Source organism: Anthonomus grandis, chromosome 5 (genome assembly GCF_022605725.1).
Source record: "Anthonomus grandis grandis chromosome 5, icAntGran1.3, whole genome shotgun sequence".
NCBI classification, from domain to species: domain Eukaryota; kingdom Metazoa; phylum Arthropoda; class Insecta; order Coleoptera; family Curculionidae; genus Anthonomus; species Anthonomus grandis.
This window is the reverse complement of record NC_065550.1, coordinates 15,598,030-15,618,546: the sequence shown is the minus strand read 5'-3', so window position 1 is coordinate 15,618,546 and position 20,517 is coordinate 15,598,030. Positions and strand designations below refer to the sequence as shown.

At 30.6% G+C, this 20,517-nt stretch overlaps 1 protein-coding gene across 1 annotated transcript in view; it reads left to right on the top strand.

Moving 5' to 3' along the window:
• Positions 1-20,226, top strand: part of LOC126736863 (sonic hedgehog protein) — a 58,238-nt gene extending 38,012 nt beyond the window's left edge. Inside the window, exons 3-4 of the mRNA XM_050441473.1 lie at positions 13,892-14,153; positions 18,620-20,226. Coding sequence (XP_050297430.1) covers positions 13,892-14,153; positions 18,620-19,296 — 939 coding nt within the window. The 3' untranslated portion in view covers positions 19,297-20,226. The remainder of the gene's footprint in view (positions 1-13,891; positions 14,154-18,619) is intronic.
• Positions 20,227-20,517: the final 291 nt, after the last annotated feature.

Below are 20,517 nucleotides of genomic sequence, written 5' to 3'. Positions count from 1 at the left end.
ATTTAAAATATTTTTAACCAAATTTGACTTTTCAACTATTTCATATTTTACATGATGGTATTCCACATGTTCTTTAAATCTGACATTAATCGATCTTCTGGTTTGTCCTATGTACTTTTTATCACAATCGTTGCAATTAATCTCATAGGTCCCAGACTTTTCATTGGCCTTTATTTTATCTTTTGGATTTCCTAAAAAGACTTCGTAACTTAGGCCGAACAAGTCTTTGAAAACCCTATCAAAGCCTCTCGTCAAGATAGGATCATATGGTATTGGAACGAAATTTTGCTTATTTACATCTTTTTAAAATGTGGTAGAGTTTTAAAATTAACTTTAAGCCGATGTCTTCTAATCAGCTTATCAATGATCTTATCGTCATAACCATTGACCTTAGTAATTGTGTATATTGTTGTTTTTTCTTTATTAAATCTGTTATTACTTGGAGGAAATCAGGCCAAACGATGTACCAAGAAATGCATGCTAACCATTTTATGTTGAAAACAATGGTAATAGTCACTAATCTAAAAGTTTTTGTTTCTTTTCTATAAATATCAAATTCTAACTTATTATTATTTTAGATAAATGACTTTGATTTTAAGTAAAAGGTAGTTTTATTATGACGTTTTAAAATGTCACAATAATTGGGTTTTATTGCGATAAGATCTAACCCTTCACATATTATTAAGTATTTACTAGAAAATCAATTCTTCAATTACGCCGTATTAATTATTTAAGCAATCTTAAAATATGTAATGGATTCTATTTTTCCAACAATATGCATATTTATAAAAATAACGTGAAAAGATAACACCTTGATAATACACTTAAATAAATTTTCATTGATAAGTATTCTTTTATATATTAAGGTACTACAATAATTAATCATATATTCATTAAACTTACAACTATTATAGTCAAAATATTTGGCAATACGCTTTCGTTCCCAACGGTATTTCATTCAATGTGCATCTAAAACCAATCGAGAACAATGTAAACCAATAAAAATAATTTATCTTCGGCCCATGCGACAAAAGTTGTGACAACCTTTGTCGCTCTATGAATTGCCCTTTTAACAAAAGGGCTTGCGGTCGCCACGTCGAGTACAATAATTTACAATCTGAATGACTTTTTAAAGGTTTTTCAAGTCAAAACTGACTATGGGTGAAAGAGGTCTTGTACGCCTTTGTGGCAATGGTTTACATGGGATGCCGCTATGGGTATATAAAAGAAATACCAATTTAAATCATGTTATTTAAATTCGATCATTAATATTTTGATCTATACTTTAAACGTACTCGGTGTTGCACAATAGATTTATATAATAATTACAAGTATACTAGTGCCTAACCAATAATCATCGATTTAGCTGTTTAAACTTTACATATTTTACTATTGCATCAACACAAAATGCTATTTAACTATGAGGAAGAAATTAATGCTCACGAACCAATCATTAGCATGAAGAAATCACACACACAGCTTCGTTCATGTAAGAAATAACTAGATAAACATTAACTTTATTAGCTAAGCCATTAATAACTTTCAGTTTACTACTTGTTCGGCCCACAATTCATTTTAAAGCAATAATACAAATGTAAATTTTAGTCGGTGTCAAATTAAAGACGATTAAATACAGATAAATCGTTCTGCATATTGAGACTTACGCTGATTTACAGCTTTATCTAGGTTATGTAAATATGTAACTAACTGATTTGTTACTTGTATGTCGTGATGATAATGTTCAGTAGCGAGTTTAGTCTTATTTAAGTTAATTGTTAATGATAAGAGATGGTTAAAACAATTTAATCCGACCGAAGTTTTTTTAATACTTTATGAGTTTCTTTATAATAATAATAATAATAATTAGTTTATTTATCTACAAATGGTTACAAACCTTTAATGAAAAGAGAATTTCATAAAAAATATGTTTAAAATACTATATTTTCATACAAAAAAAAACCTGTTTAAACCCGAAAAATTTCAAAAATCGTAAATGTCAACTTTTAGCAGGAAAATGATGTCAAATGAAAAGTTACTCATTCGAAAGTAATTTTTTAGGTGAAGAGTAGATACGTCAATAAAAAATGAAATATTTATTTATACAAACTATTTATTTATTTAAATAACCTATAACTATAATTAACAAATATTAAGAATAGCAGTAGGATCTACGTAGCTAACTTAGGTACTATTATGGTGTATTATGGACATATACAAACAAGATATCTCATTTGGTTTCAATTTGATCACAAAATTTCGATTTAGTCATGCGTTTTATTTTTTGATGATTATTGTTTCGCCCTATATAATATTTTTTTTTAATAATAATTTAGACTTTTTTAAGTACCCACGGTCTTGACCCATATTTTGACGTTCCCACTACAGGGATTAGGTGAAAAGTAAACATAAAAATTTTAAACGAAACTTCTGAGGTTTAACTTAAATTTTTTTAATGCGATGTTAAATTATTTTTTTTCTCTTAGAAATGTCAGATTTTGACGGACGGTCAGTTTTTTTTTATAAAACACCCTACATAATAATATATACTCATAGTTAAAAAAAACTGAATTTTCTGATTTCAAATATATATAGTTTAGCTACTTTTAAATAAACCGTTTTGGAAATATCAGGCTTCAAACTTTAAAAAAATAATATATTGAAGATCTTGACAGGCTGTCCATTGTTGGTGTTTGACGTTTATTAAGAAATAAATTATTTAGAAGACATTATCATTTTGCCGTTTTGTAAGATAAATGAATTAAGTAGAAATAATAAAACATTAAGATTTAATATTTATTAAGCGACATTTAGTATTTAACTGCTCTATATGACCACCAGCATTATTAATACAATTTATATAATCTTGTTCAAGTTTTTGTATCGTCTTAATCATAAATTATCTATGATTTTGGTAAATATAATTTATAATAGAATTATTTGTTTCCTCATAAATGTCAAACATAAACAATGCACCGCCTATACAGATCTTTAATATTTAATGTTTTTAATCTTTGGAGCCCGATATTTCCAAAACGGTTTAATTAAAAGTAGTTAAACAATATACAGGGTGTTTGGCGGAGGGTTAGCCAAACTTGGTGGGCATATAGATAGGCTCAGATAGAAGATATTTTCTTAATAAACTTGTGTTCTAAAAGTCTCGGGTTTTTTTATATCATTGATTTTATGTTATTTTCAGGATTTTCAAAAAATTATTGGCTTTACCATAAGCAAAGACAATATCGGCGTATTCTTCGGTAGTGTATGCAGCCATTGTGGCGATAATGATATGAAAATAAGGAAAGTCACAAAAACAATATAAAAACTCAATTAAGAGCCACAATAACAATAGTATTAACAATAACAATAACAACTACAGAAACGATACAATACTAAATTAACGACTTAGGTACGTAAGAAAGCTAAAAAGTTACACCACGACAAATGACAAATGTCAAATGACAACAACAATATGTAGCATATATTGTTGTTATCACAACAACAATCCCATAGCATGTTCCACGATCTCCTCATTTGACCATTCAAAGAATCGATGCCGCTTTTCAAACTATCAGAAAAGAGATGCGACTTCGCCTTACGACAGTAGAAATGCGACGGCGATGTAGGGTATGTATAAGAGCCAGGGGAGCGCAGTTTCAACAAAATTTGTAATTTTGAAATAAATACATAAAATTTAAAAAATATTTTTTTTTTACTTTATTTTCCTTTAAATTCATGAATTGTGGCAAGTTGGTCGGCTTTGTGTTACACATCGTATATCATTGAAAAGAGTATTAACTGGAGATGTTTTTAAAACTACCTGAACATCTTGATAGATTTTAGTTTTTTTTTGCGTCAAGTGAAAGTTACCTTTCATAACTTTTTCTGCTACTTGTATTAACTTTTTGAGCTCAAAACGTTAAAAACAAGTAAAAAAACAATTATTTCGGCATTATTTGTACTTGATATTGATTTTTTTTATATTCAGGATACATTACAGACTAAATACAAATGTAAAAAAAACGTGAAAAATATGCTGAAAAAATTTAAAGAACTCAAAAGGCATAATTTTTTGAAAATACTGAAAATAACACAAAATCAATGATATAAAAAAACCCGAGACTTTTAGAACACAAGTTTATTAAGAAAATATCTTCTATCTGGGCCTATTTATATGCCCACCAAGTTTGGCTAACCCTCCGCCAAACACCCTGTATATTTGAAATCAGAAAATTCCTTTTTTTTTAACTATGAAGTCACATACAGGGTGTTCCATAAGAAAAAAACTGACCTTCTGTCAAAATTTGACATTTCTAAAAGAGAAAAAAAAATGATATCGAATTCAAAAATTTTAAGTAAAAATAATTTTTTTTTGTTTGGTCAATATATGGGGAAGGGTCCTGTACATCGACAGTTATATTTTTTATTAGTATAATTTGTAGGCCTTTTTTATTTTTCCAAATATATAACTGAAGAAATGTAATTCTTTAATAAACGTAAATAATATAAAAAAATTACTATAATTAGAATATCCTCATTGCTTCATTAGTTGCTTGGAGAATTAAATTTTTTAAGGGTGACACTCAAATCACAAAACATTGGTTAAAGATTAAACTGTTTTGTGATTTGATCTTCTTAAAAAATGACGCAACTTTTAATGTGTTTAGTTCTTTAAATGCCTGGACGAAATTAAAAAAATTATTTGACAGTAAAGATATTTTAACTAAAAGCAATGATTTTTTTCCTTTAGCTATTATAATAATAATACTAGTATAAATATGCAACTGAATGCAAGAATACCAAATAAAAAAATCCCAATTAGAGAATGTATTTAAGGAAAATTAACATTTTAGTCTTGCGAATGTAAATTTGATTTGATTTGAGAAAGACAAAGAAATAATTTTAAAAAATAATATTGGGCAGATAAATTTTCTTTTTTAAAATAAAAAATTAAAATATGTTAAAAAATAGGCGCACTACAAAATATGCTTTAAAATCATTACCTGGACCCGTACTTGGACGGAACATTTGATAAAGTAGAAACAGTTTTACACTTTATTTTAAAAATCTGCAAGTAGTTCACTAATCAGGTTAGCTTTTCCAGGCGAAAATTAACACTTGAAAAGTTTTATTAGTAGAGATTTAAAATAAAAGAATAAACTAGTTTTTTCCTACCATAAAATTGATACGTTAATAAACTCCGCGCTCATTAAAATAAAATACAAAAACAATTGCAGTAAAATATTAATACATTTTGGGAAATCGACGAATTTTTGTAATATATTCTTAAATAAAACAGTAGGCATTTAATAACTAGATTTAGGTATATTTAACTTAAATAAGCCATGGAAATAAATTGTTAGTAATTCCTATAATTTTTTTATTTTAAAAGATATAAAATAGCAACATAAAATATTTTTTAATGCATTTCCTACCAGATTAAGAATGGAATGGGAACATTTGAAATAAATATTACGGTGTTTCTAAGCATATATATACATACACACAAACGAAGCGTTTAATGAACATGTTATAGTGTTCACAATGCGTTATAAATCTCAGTTATTGTCGGTGTCTTGATTTGCCAATATTGTTTCCTTTTTGATTTGTTGCATATTCAGGAGCACTTTCTCAATAACTGTGACGGTATTACGTAAATGAAAATACAAGTTTTCATTTTATTTGTTATTTTATTATGCCACTTGTAACGATGTAAATAAAAATGTAAATTTTTTATTAAAAATTTACCACATTAAATGTTGCGAGCAAATACTTATACAATGTATTATTTATAATGCCAATTTGCTAAATAGCAATTAAACGAAATGTTTATTATCTTCAGACATGTCAAATAAAAAAACGCGAGTCTAATGTTTTTCGACTAATAAGCCGTAAAGCGTGTATGGTTAAGGTCAATATTGACCTCTAGAATTACGCAGGAGAATATAAAAATGCATTAAAAAATTTACACAATATTAGATTGCTAATCTCGCAATCATTAAACTTTATTTGCTAGAAATGTGACCAACGGCCGTACCGTGGCAAATTTAAATATCTCAAAATTTTCTAAGAGATAGATATAACCAGCTGCGAAAAAAATTTAAACTAAACAATTCCATCCCTTTGTTTCCTGTACGAGTGACATACGTGAAATCAATTTCCAACTACCTTGGCTTTTAAGGATTCTAATAGTAACCCAGGTAAAAGGGGCCGGATCTAATTCGATATTTGTTGACAGGTATTCTTGTTTACACCATTTCTATATAAACAAACCCCAAATCGGCTTTGTGGGGTTTTTCGTTGACAAAATACGATTTTTAACGGTGTCCATTTCCGTTGTATTATTTTTAATTAAATATTTTTCCAGGAATTTGTGATGTTAAGTAAAAAAGTTGCCAGTCATAAAATTACATAATAAATTATCTGCTTATCTGTGGTTCGTTTTGTACAACAATTTATGAATTAAGTATTATCTAGTAAGCTTTTCATTAGCTTTGTAATCCTATGGATTTTAAACAATATCCACTCAATTATTTGAAATGACAAGTTGCAAAGTCACTTTTTATACAAATGTGTAAGTGTATTTGAAGATAAGCAAATTTTTTCAATTTTATATTCTATGAGATAATTCTAAAATTATGCAAGTATTTTTAGTATTATAATAACTATATGTAAAGTCATAAGTAGCGATATAAAGATTTTAAAAATTGATTAATTAACTTTATAAGGCAATTAATTATGTATTAATTATGTATGAATAAAACTGCTATTAGAAGCAGTATGATAAATAACGCAATTTTTTTTTAAATAAATTGGTTTCGAAGTATAAAAGTTATGTTTAATGCAAGCAAATCACGGAATATTGAAATTAAAATAAAATTTTAGAAATATGTAATTATGTTGAACTTTACGACTTTGCAAATCCAATAGTGAAAGTTGAATATATTTATATACATATATGGTGCTATTTTTGCAAGGAGTTGAAGTTAAGAGCCATTAAAAGGCAGTAAAAGAATTGATAAATATAAATGACAAAGTATTTTTTTTCTAGTTGTTAATTTAAAAACATAGTTGCAAGTACAGCAATGCTTGTCAAATCAACACTTAATAAAACTTTTGTTAAGCAATAAAATAAATTTAATACGTATTGTATTTGAGTAATTTCTTTTACTTTTAAATCCACCAAATTGTAGTATTTCTCTTTTTTCATCAGAGTCTGTATTCTTTCCTAATTCCATAAAATAAAAAAATCTAAATTTTTTAACCTATTTTTGCATCTGATAAAAAAAATAATTTCTATGATTGAGATTCTCAATGACTACGATAAGTACTTATCATTCCTAAAAAATGTTCATTCCATCCAAAAATGTTTACTAAAGCCGACTGTTTATATATCAATTATAGTATATAACTTCCCTGATCCTTTCCGTTATCGCGTTAAATAAACAAAATTTTGTTTGTATTTTTTCTATGAGTAGTTACAAAAGCGCTTTTTCAGTTTTCAAATCTGGAAACATTTTAGTCATTGGAGCTTAAGTTCGTGACTTACGTGACTACGTTTCTTAGCTTTTGGCATTAGCTTTCTATAAATACAAATATTTTTTATTTAAAACACTAATGGACTGACAACCAGATTTACTCCAGTTGCCTCCATTGTATATTCGAAAAAAGCATTGGTAAAATCTATGGCATTAATGGTACACAGGGAAAAGAAGTATATTCAAGTGAGCAATCTATTTAAGTCTCTTAGTATTGCTTATTTTAATTTAGATAGTCTTAAAAACTCATAAAAAAAATTAAAATTGACATGAAAGACGTGTAATGAACTAAAAAAAAGCTCTTTTCCTGCATAATATTCATCGCTTTGCAAAGCTATTCTCAAAAACTTTTATAGTCTTATATTATGTCAGGTTTTTTTATTGAAAAATTCTTCTGCCCAGCCATTCCCAGAAGCAGTAATAAAAAAAGGTCCGATTAAGTAAAAGAAGCGCGTCCAACAATCGTGATTTATACAATCAAGTACAGCGATGAAATCTCGTCAAACAAATCGAATGGATATATTCAGTGAATCGAAGTCGACCGGCCCGTAAAATCGGCCATTTTTCAAACTGTTTTGTCAAGACTTCATCACGGTACATGTATCATAATTCATTGGATGTTTTTTTTCCGTTTTTGACCGGTGCCATTAATATTTAATCAAAACGTGAACTGTGGGAACTACCATTGTAAATGTCTTGGGGCCAGAGACGGATCTTAATGCAATTTTATTTTAACGCAAGTATAACCCAGACTTTTATTATTTAGACCATTTTATAAAATACTATCTTAGAAGACTGTCCATATTTGGTACTATTTAGGTATTATTAGTTCACAAGTAATTTAAGGTATATTTTCTTATATTAAATTTTAAGGAGTTTCAAATCTCATTACGTCTCTGTTAAATGTTTTAAGCCCGATTATGAACGTGTCCCTAAACCCGTTCTACCCGAGTCTAAAAACCTCTTAAAATCTATTAAAACAGCCACTTAGCCTCGTCATAAAATTGTTTTACGGGTTTTGATTAATTTTATGAAGGAGCTTTGCTGTTTTGCGGACCAGTTCTTCTGATATAAATGCAGTAAACATGGTTTTTCTTTATAGGATTTACAAAAAAAAGTATAACCTTATTAGATTTGGCAGTTTTTGTTGAGAGGTCATCGCATTTTAAAAAATTGTAAAAGTTGATATATGTTTTAAGATTCTGCGGCTACATCAGATTGGATGTTGTCTATAGATATGAGTCATGAAAAATATGGGTTTATTATAAAAACAGTAACGCGACGTATAGTTGACCTTATATATAAAATGTAAAAAGAAAAGTTTTGAATTTTATTTATGTTTAACAAAACTAAAATTAATTTTAGCCTAGCGAAGCATTTCATTGACGCTATTAAATAAGCATGAATTACGTGTATTAAAATGACATTAAGCACATTTAACATTTCGGCCATCATATAACTTTAATAATAACGAGTCTATTGTAGCTTGGGCTAATCTCAAAAGTAATTTATTAACTTTTGAAACTAACCAATTGGCTAGAAAATGCAGAACCGAAAAAATCCATTTGGTCACCTTTTGTCCGCGGCACAGGAGAATACCGTCTAATGTATGTCCGAGATTCTTCAAAAGGCGAGTCGGCACCTTTTGCCTATTCATTTTAAAGCAATATATTTGAAAATGTGTACACAGTAATGTTTGTCCGTTTAGAGGTTGCCTTGGTACCATTGTAGTACCACCGGCCCACCCCTGGGATGACGGTTCACAAAACGGTTTCGGCCGCGTTTGTTGTCAAAACAGTGTGAAGTATGGTTTTCTTCCGGGCGTTTGGTTCACTTTTTTCGATGAGAGCCTGATGGCTTTTCTAAAATACCTTGTTTCTGAATAAATAAAACCCTATATGTTTGCTGGCTTGTTAAAAGAAAGTATAGGGCAGTATATTTTAAAGTTGTCCATTTTATTGACACAAGGCATCCGATCGGAATATTTGTTCAATAACATTTTTTTATATTAAATCATCGGCTTAGTCATTTTAAAAATTAACTAATGTAGCTTTTAAGATATATATAAGATAAGATATATAGGGTGTTTCCTAACTACGGTACGAAACTATACAGGGTGAATCGTTAGGTCGTTTTATGAAAAAAAGTTCCTATGAACGTATGTCGGGAGTTGCTTTGTTTCTGAGATACAGGGCGATGAAGGTTCAAAAAAATAACGGTATTTTAAAAATACTATAACTATCCTTAAACCGATTTGGTTGAAATTTAGTGCAGTTATTTGAAGTTATAAGACGCTTATTTAGCTGTAACTAGATTGAAATTATTAGGTCCAGTGGCGTGTCAGTGGGCACCACATGCTTATTGTTGAAAAAAAAACAAGGCCAATAATTAATTGTTTTGCAGCTTTTTATTTATTTTTGTATTTAAGCAACTAAAAATACAACTTTTTTGTATCTTATCTTATTATCTTCATATCTGGCTTTGTTTTCAAGAAAAAAAAATTAAAGTATCTTTAACTCATTCTAAAAATTATCCATGGATGACAACATGAAATAAAAACCAATTAATTCGATAAACAATTTCGACCTTAAAGTACATGAGCAAAATGTCCACCCTCCAATGCACGACTTTTTGGTCTCTTGTGTCTTGTTTACTATGATAATAAACATTCAACATCTACGATTTTTATTATCAGATTTTTGAAATACAACAAAATAACAAATACATTGCTTCTTATGACAAATAAATGGCAAGTCCATTCAAGTACCTCCTTTGTACCTACCTACTTTGGAGACCAGCTGACAGTGATAGAATTGCTATAAGTAAAATTCAGCTGTCAATTAGCAGTTATTCATTACTCCATCATGAATAATTTTACTAACCATGAAATGACCGACATGCACTTTATTTATGGATTAGCAAATGGAAATCCGGAAGAAGCACGATGAATTTACCAGGACAGATATCCTAACAGAGTAATTCCATGTGCAAAAACATTTAGAAAACTACATGCACGATTATGTGAAACTGGGAGTTTTAATAAAAATATGGGTGGTGAAAGACCAGAAACTATAACAACGCCTGAACTGGAAGAAGCTATACTTGATGCGATAGAAGAAGATCCTTCCAATAGTATCAGGACTGCGGCTTGAAGTCAGTTCAAAAACCGTTTGGAAAGTTCTAAAAAGAAACCTCCTGCATCCATATCACATACAGCGTGTACAAGCTCTACTGCCTCGGGATTTTCATCCAAGATTAATGTTTTGCAGGTGGTTGATTCATACGATGCTATTATGAACTTCCACAATGATCATTTTTGGGCCGACGAAAATCCCCACGTTATTAGAGAAACTCATTTTCAGCAACAATTTTCGCTAAACGTTTGGATATGAATTATTGGTGACTACCTAATTGGCCCATTTTTTTTACCGGCAAGATTAACAGGTGAATCCTACACGGATTTCTTGCAACACCATTTACCCACTTTATTAGAAGAAGTACCCCTACAAGTAAGAGTCAACATGTGGTTTATGCACGACGGTGCTCTAGCTCATTTCAGTGTTCTTGCTCGTCAGCATCTCGACGTCATCTACCCTAATTGCTGGATTGGACGTGCAAGACCGTACGTTCTAGATGTGAATAACTTGAGGAATCGGAAAATTGTCAATTGCAATATCATAAGGGATACTCCAGGTATTTTTGAACGTGTCAGACACTCAATGACAAATCGTTTGCAGTCGTGTATTTTATCAGAAGGTGGGCATTTTGCTCATTTACTTTAAGGTCGAAATTGTTTATCGAATTAATTGGTTTTTATTTCATGTTGTCGTCCATGGATAATTTTTAGAATGAGTTAAAGATACTTTAAGTTTTTTTCTCGAAAACAAAGCCAGATATGAAGATAATAAGATAAGATACGAAAAAGTTGTATTTTTAGTTGCTTAAATACAAAAATAAATAAAAAGCTGTAAAACAATTAATTATTGGCCTTGTTTTTTTCTCAACAATAAGCATGTGGTGCCCACTGACACGCCACTGGACCTAATAATTTCAATCTAGTTACAGCTAAATAAGCGTCTTATAACTTCAAATACCTGCACCAAATTTTAACCAAATTGGTTTAAGGATAGTTATAGTATTTTTAAAATACCGTTATTTTTTTGAACCTTCATCGCCCTGTATCTCAGAAACAAAGCAACTCCCGACATACGTTCATAGGAACTTTTTTTCATAAAACGACCTAACGATTCACCCTATATAGTTTCGTACCGTAGTTAGGAAACACCCTGTATATTATATAAAAAAATACATATGTTACGCCCATGTGGTCTATTTTACCTCAGCTATAAATTTTCACGACAGAACTTCACATGTATAATAGTATGTTGAATAAATCGTCCTGTTGCTCTTTGCAATGTTCGGATGCCTTGGAAAGAGTTATTTTCCTTAAACCTTAAGGAATTTATAACCGTAGACTAATTATAACGAAAAACTAACATGGCTTATAAAATATACAGCTGTACGTCATTTCACTTTTACTTCACAAAATATTAACTTATAAAATGAAGTAATTTATTTGTTAGATTTTGGAAAAGTCTTGGTATGACTATAAGATTTCTTAAACCATTTTTTTAAACCACATACAGCATCAGCCTAAATCCGGATTATTTAAAAAAGCCTCCTACGACTTGAATTGAAATATAAAGGCCTTAATGTGTTTATGGGAAGTAAAATTCGATATGAAGAATCAATTAACGACGTGGCGCATTTAGATGGGATTTAGTTAAAGGTGTTATGTCTTCCCATATTTGAAACTTGAAAAGTCACACGTTAGGTGGGAGTGGTAACCCAAAAGATCAGCTTAACGATAAAAATTATTTAAAAAAATAAGTCACTTCAAGCAACTTGCCTTAAAGGGTTCAAGTTTAAATAGTAAATACCCTTATTTATTCATTGGTCTTTGTTTTATATTACCTACGAGGCTTTATTACAAGTTAAATAATGGTTTGGTAAGACTACGTCTCGAATTGATGCAGTCTTCGGGTAAATAATAAAAATAACAGGTTGATGACGGAGAAACATTTAGAGCCTCATTCCCTTCATAAAACCTAATGCTTATGTTAATAAATGAAACTCCTATTTATACAAAGAAGGTAAATAATTTAACAGCTTTTTTTGATGGGCGTTAATGAGGTACAAAGCTAAGAAATCCAAAAAATACAGGAAAACTGGTAAGTGGACTTCCTACAAGATAATAAAAGTATAGCCAATTAACTATAAATTAAACATAATTTAGCTCTATTCCATTACCAATTCGAGATATTTCGTTTTTTTTTTAATTTTCACTTTGCTTTGCAGGCCAAATATTTAAAATGAAATATCGTAAAAAAATAATAAGAGCTGTTTTTAAATGCCGCTTCTTAAATTGAAAGTTATATATTATTGTTAACTATAAATTATTTCAACTTAAAATAAATTAAATTAAAATCCGCACCTTTACACTAAATTTTCTTTGGAAACTCACTTCTCTTTTTTAATGAGGATTATCTTCGTCCGATTATTGCAAATTATGAAAATTTGTAAATCTTACTCTAGAAAATTTTGATCGGTCCATAAAATTCTTGTTAAAAATATAGCATCATCAATGTCCACACTCAAAATTATTCCACTGAATTAAACTCTGCGCACCGGATCACCCTCATCACCTTGCACAGGAGTATAATGGAACGGGCGAAGACAATTTTGGTAAACCACTGACCAAACTTTCCATTATAACATACCCACCTGTTGGAAAATTTTTCTTGTGCTTGTGGTTGTCTTCTTTAACTAGTCTTAAAATTTCACCATCAATATTGGCGTTTGCAGAAGGTGCTCCTACACGTTCTATTTGCTGAACGCTGCCAAATTCAGAAATGCGAGGGTAGGTTGTACCAAACACGCTTACATGCGGAATGCGCCTTTAAAACTGTCCAGAAATGTATAGTGGTAAATTATATTTAATCAGCAAATAAGATATTGACGGCAAATAAGCTATACTTTCATTTCCTCAAAGGAATACGTCAACTTACCAGTTACCCTGTATATGAATAAAGTACCGGCATGTAAAATTAAACCTTTTATTATGACAAAAACATATTTAGTGAAACATAATAGGCTTGACTGTCTATTACAAGTTGTACTTAAACTTCCAATTACATGCATATTATCGAAGTAATAATTCCTTTGTTTACATGCCTCTTTCATAACTTTTAATAGCCCATAAAACTGGGTTTGTAAAAAAACATAAGTTGGTAATAGAAATTAAATATTATATGTTTAGAACGAACAGCTTATATATATATTTTTTGATTTTGCAGCGTTGCAAAGAAAAACTCAACACTCTTGCTATCTCAGTTATGAACCAATGGCCTGGGACAAAGCTAACGGTGACAGAAGGTTGGGATGAGGAGGGTGTGCATGCTCCAGATTCTCTACATTACGAAGGGAGGGCAGTCGATATCCGGACTTCCGATAAAGATAAATCCAAGTTAGGAATGTTGGCGAGGTTAGCCGTCGAAGCGGGCTTCGATTGGGTTTACTACGAGAGCAAGACTAATATACATTGTTCTGTTAAATCAGGTAAGATTAAAAAACACTTTAAGCTAGTTTACTCAAAGTTTGAATAATATTTAAGTAATAATAATTCATAGAAAACTTTAATATATATTTCTAATACTAAATAATTTAAAAAAATTAATTCTGTGTCCAGTTAAATTACGCTACATTTAGTAGCTTATGTTCTCTTATTAATCATGTGCTAAAATATGCAATTAATAAACTTTGGAAACAAAAATACCCGTAACTACCACTATGCCTTTAAAATTTACCGGTATATTTAACCACTTCGTACTCCATAAATCCAAAACGAAACCGCCAACTTTCATTACGTGCCGTTCTAAATGAACAAACGTCATAAATTAAATGTTTTTGTGGTATGGCGATCGAAAAAGTGCTCGTAAAAGATAAGTAGACTTTGCGCCAGAATGGCCGTAGATATTATCAAAGATATTTATGCGACAAGGTACGATTATCAACTGTTTTTTAAATGAAAGACCGTTCGTCGCCGGCCAAGGACAAAGCGCCGCTCTTACCTTTTCGACAATGGTCAAATCGGAATTGATTACCGAGATAACGCCGATCTAGAGCCATTTAAAAAAAGGTTTAAGCGGATGCTAAGTAAATTACTCATTAATTTTAGTGTCTGGAAATATACAGACACGTCGGTCAATAATAAATACAAAATTATAAGGTCGTGTAATAGATAGAAAATTAAAAATACTGTCTTGTATTTTCATGCTCTTTTTTCTTGAGTAATTAAAAACAAAAATTTAATATTGTAGAGCACAAAAGCTTATTGCAGTTACGAGAAGATGGTTATGAGGTTTATTACCTTGAATAGGATCTTTATCTAACACTTATATTGTAATTTTTCGTTGTATATAAAAAAATACTTTACTGCATGACATTTAAAATGATGCTAAGATATAATTTTAGAAATTTTATAGTGTTTAATAGTTTGCAACACCAGAATTAGTCACAAGCTAGTGGAATAGCCGAATTTACTTGTCGAAAATTTAGTAGTTAGTGAATACTTTAGTTATTGAGCATAATCATAAGGAACATATTTCTTTACTAATTTAAAGAAAATATAGAAGTTTAAAATGGCTTTTTTACTAAGTCTTTTCTTACTGGTTACCAATAAATTTCGTAAAAAATAGCTAGGTTTTAGCGTAATGTCAATTAGCTTAATGGGTTTTCTAAATTGATTTCGTATACTTATATTAAGAAAAAATTCAATAAAACTCCTCCAGAAAGACATAAATCTAGTTATTTCCATTTTCCGACCTTTATAGATTAAAGATAAGTATGCCTTCTTCAACCTATTGTGTAGAAGAAACCAAAGTAGAAACGATCAAAACGCTGATCACTTGAAGTTAATTCAGCCATAAAATTGCCTCGTTTAACCACAATTTCTTGCCTAACTAAGCACATTACTTCCTAAAGGACAACTTTCAAAAGTCAAAACAGGTATAATTTTTTTCAATTAACCTTTTGGATAACAAGGCGGTGTATGCAAACGGAGCGAGGCTAAAAAGGCTAAGGAGCACCCATCTCAAAAGTCCTTAATCTCTGGGTTTTCACAATATTGTTATCGCACACCTGACTGAATTTTCTTAAAGCGACTGATTAAATATTAAATAAACAAGTTGTTCAAGGAATTGAAAATCCAAAAGGCACCAAAATCAATATGGTTAAGCCAGTTTAACATGGGATTTTGGTCCTAAGCTCTCGCAAATATTTTAAGCTTATGGTGCTTATTGTTAACGGGTATGTTGGGGCTTTACCGATGCGATTACAAGTATTCGATTGACTTGGAAAAAATCCCATTACCTCATAAAACGCGTTAAAATTTCTTCTATAGGCGTCAACAAACTGAAAGGCTATTAATTCAAAAAATGATCAGAATTCCAATAAAAGAAAGCCGGTGTGTCTGTAGCCATACCACAACAAGAAAGGGCAGATAAAGCGGACTAGTAAAGTTAATTTGGAGCTATTAAACTAGCACAAATGTCACAACAGATATTATCTTAAAATGTATCGCTTTACAAGTGACCGTCACCACACGGAGGCAGTGGGATGGGCCAAACTGCATTAGTAGTAAAATAATAAATTAATACCAAAATAATAAAAGAAAACGAAGAAAATAGTTAAAATTAGTATTAGAAAATATCTTTTATCTCTCTAAATAATTTCCAACGATCTTAAAAAATCTTAATATGTTGCTTGGAAGTTTATTTAACGGTATTTTATCGGCCTATATATTGACTAATAGCGAGTTATATAAATATGGGGCGTTTCAATAAGGACGCAAGCTTTCAGTGCTCAATAACGCGTGGTTTTTTGTAACAAAATATAGAAATTTTTATTGATTTAGAAAATATACATTTGAGAATTACGTAAAAAACATTTCGGCCTTTAATGCTTGGATGGTTGCAGGCTTATTGGCATAAACGTGGACGCCAATTCTGGTAATTAAATCGGGAAATGACACTACCAGGAGCAAATTCGTGCAAGATCCTCGATGTTTCACCAATGGTATGACATGTGGCACCTGCTAAAACTACATATCGTCAAGATGCACAATCCACAAGAAACTGTGTTGTTTCTTGTGCCATTCACCGTTACTGCCATAACCTTCTTTGTTTTAGAAGAAAAATGGTCCAATTATTTTTTCCGGAGCATAACGACACTGACACGCAAAGTTGGCCGTTGTGACATTTTGTAGATGCATTGCTTTTTGATGAATCATTCGTGGATTTTCTGAGCCTCAAATGTAACAGTTTTGCCTATTAACGAATCCATCGAAGTGAAAATGGGCCTTATGACTGAAAATGATTTTGTTTGCAAAATCAGCTCAGTTTAGCAAAATCAGGTTGCTCAAAGATCCAATGAGTGAATTCTCTTTTTTGTTCTTGGGCTGCTGGCCGAAGTTGTTAAAGCAATCGGATTTTGTAGGTATGCAGGTGTAATTCTTTAGTGAGAATTCATTAAAAATGCTTGTTGAAATGTCAAATTCTTGTCCTCGATGCTGAATTGAGGTCTTTTTGTCATACTCTCACGAACTGCCGTTATGTTTTATTCTAAGCGACTCCACAAGCCACTCTACAAGCTCGTACCATGTATTTTACATTACTAACCGAACCATTACTTACGATTTTTTTAATTGTTCTTTTCACATTAGATAAATTAGGAACATTATTTAAACCGAACATTGGACGCACTTTACAAATAGTGGCAATTAAGCTTTCATCATTTTGATAATAATTTTTGACAAAAAAAATTTTTTGGACTCCTATGAGAGCAATGTGACTCTGTTGGCTTCTTTTTGTTTAATTACAGCTATATGAAAAATACTTCGGCTTAAGGGAAGAGAAGAGGCACTTTTGAACCTCTGTCCAAAGTAAAAAATTCAATGTTTGTTTTGTACCAATAGCAAAATGGTATACTAACTTTGAACAAATATAGATGGATCTTACTATTTCGTTTCTCGGAAATTCGTGTGCCATTGTGTTAAGTTTTCACATAATTACATATGGATATTTTAATTATTATACTCTTGCGCATACTCGCGTAGTGGAATAATTAATGCCTTTGCTCTCATTTCTATCAGTATTAAACACAAGTCAAGAGCTCAACTTAATACTGCTATAAATCAAACTTCACAGCTTCGTTGCTTTTTAGACATTATTGGCTTTTGCTGCTTACCAACTTAACGATTTGCCAAATAGAGCAAACAAGATCAATAACTACAAAATGAAATTACGTCTGGAATTATATAGCAGCTGCTGAAAATATGCTATTAATAATTGAACATAGGTCTCACATAATAAATCTTTAGCCATGGTAAAGGTAAACAACTTTACCATCAACCAACATCAATATAAGTAAAACATATCAGCTCATGGAAGTAGAATCGTGCAGTTTGTCGTCAACCATCGTGGGTCCTTCTGGGCGTCCAAAATAACAAATGACCAGCTCGTTGGTATTTGACGATGATAATGCCGCCGACCTGGGTGCCGTTTCAAAATTAAATATCTTTTGCTAACAATAGATTTGAAAGCCCGGCGAAGTTTTTTTTTAATTTTTAATGACACCACATGACTATTTATATTTTTTTCATAATTTGTTGTTTTAAACTTTTTTTTTAGTGCAGTAATATTGCAAATAAGCAAAAAATAAAAATCCTTATAATTAAATTCCGTTCCAAATTTTAAAGACACAAAATTAAATAAAAACGACTATATTTTAAAAAATTGGAATTTGGTGACAGTATGTTAATTTTCCAGTTTTTAGAGTATTTGGTTTATTCTATATACTATGTTAATTTTTAACGATTTAAAATCATTTGCGTTATAGTCTACTCACCTCGCTCTTTGGGTTATATATCGTCATTTAATTTATTAAGCTAAGCTATGAGTACTCAATAATTTTAACTCTATATAACATAAGCTTCTAAATTATCTATATCTTAATTTTTTTTTCAGAATCATCACAAGGTGGTTATGGCGGTTGTTTCACAGGTGATAGTACCGTTCTTACTTCGACCGGAGCCCGACTACCGCTCTCAGATCTCCGAGCAGGCGAAAAGATCCTCGCTCAGGATCCAACCACCAAAAAATTAGTGTTTAGTGAAGTGATCCTATTCTTAGACTACAATCCCACACAAAAACGCCAATTCCTCCACTTTATACTGAAATCAGGCAGAACTTTAACGATAACTCCCTATCACTTAATGACCCTTAAAGATGGTCGGACAGTGTACGCAGGCACCCTTAAACCCGGTGATAAAGTGTTAATTAGTATCGACAAGGACACTACGAGTGAAGACAGTATAAACAGTATAACTAGTGTTTTACGGACTGGAGTGTACGCTCCTTTAACAAAAGTAGGGACGGTCGTAATAAATGACGTGGTGGCATCCTGTTACGCTACTGTGGACAGTCAACGCTTGGCCCATTGGGCGTTTTTGCCGTTGCGTCTCGTTTGGAATATCAAGCGTGGCTTGTATAGGTTTTGGGTTTTATTACAGAAACCTGTTAACGGTTGGTATCAGCAGATCGATGAAATCAATAGACAGTCGCCACCTGAGGGCATACATTGGTATGCGAAAACTTTGTACGCTACTGCAAATTATTTGATTCCTTCACATTTACATGTGTAGCTTTGACTGGATATATTTTAACTTAGGACTCAATCAATTCAATCGCTTTCATAATGTTTAATATTGTGTATGTTTGTATTTTTTGAATTAAACAAACCTTTTCTATAAGTGAAGAAATAGTCCATACTTGCAGTGGTTAGTCGTAGTTTAAGGTAAAATTAAAATCCTGCAGTCTCCCTCTACTTATTTATTAAACATTTAGTTATTCAAAATTCCCAACGGATGGACCTAACTGTGTCCGAAACATGGGAATTTTTAATAACAAAATGATTAATAAATAAGTGGAGGTAGACTGCAGGATTTTCATTTCACCTAAATCTTTTCTACTTTATGGAAAGAAAACGGTACTTTCGATCCGTCTGCAAGCCAAAAATGTCTCATTTTACACGCAAATCCGACCAACCATGGAAGGAACTAGAGCGTCTTAAGCTAGTGCTATAAATTTTACATCGAAATGTTTTTTTGTCGTTTTATGTAATATAAGCCGTGGGCTATAGTTTTTTTTTTAAACGCTTTAATTGTTATGTTTTATATTATTCACATGTATATCATTTATTTAATGTTTATGAACCATTTGTATCAATGGTTTATTTAATATTATGGTGCAAGTGGTCCATTTCGAATAAAATAAATATACATAATTAAACCAGTGAATTTTTAATTTATTATAAAATATTTAATGTTGTTCCTTAAAAACGAAGTATTGTAGATAAATTAGTTTAGGATTAATTTAACGATCGTGGTGGATATAAAATAAAACTTCAATGTATGCTTAATACGTATAAACCATTATCGCAAAATTAGTTTTTATCGCAATTAGTTTGCTTATAATTGGTATTATTTTTATATATAATTTATTTAAAAAAGAAACAAATTTATTAAATTGATCTTTGAGCTTGTGAAATATAGCTTTATAATAGCGAGTATTTGCGTTTTTAAGTTTTAACTCCAAAACTATAAAACTAAATTGAATCCTGTACTTCACATTTTTATTTTTCTATGTAAGTATTGTATTATGTTTTGTAAATAGTAAGTTTAAACACGTTGTCTAAAGTCTTGTACATTTTCACCCTTATTTATGTAATGTATTATAGCTCTTTTATTATTTATGTTTGAGAATATTGTAGGCGGTATGAAATAAAGTACTTACTTATAAATGAGTAAAAATATTGAATTATTCGTATATACCAAGTATCCCTCTTACCTTTTACCTTTAAAAAA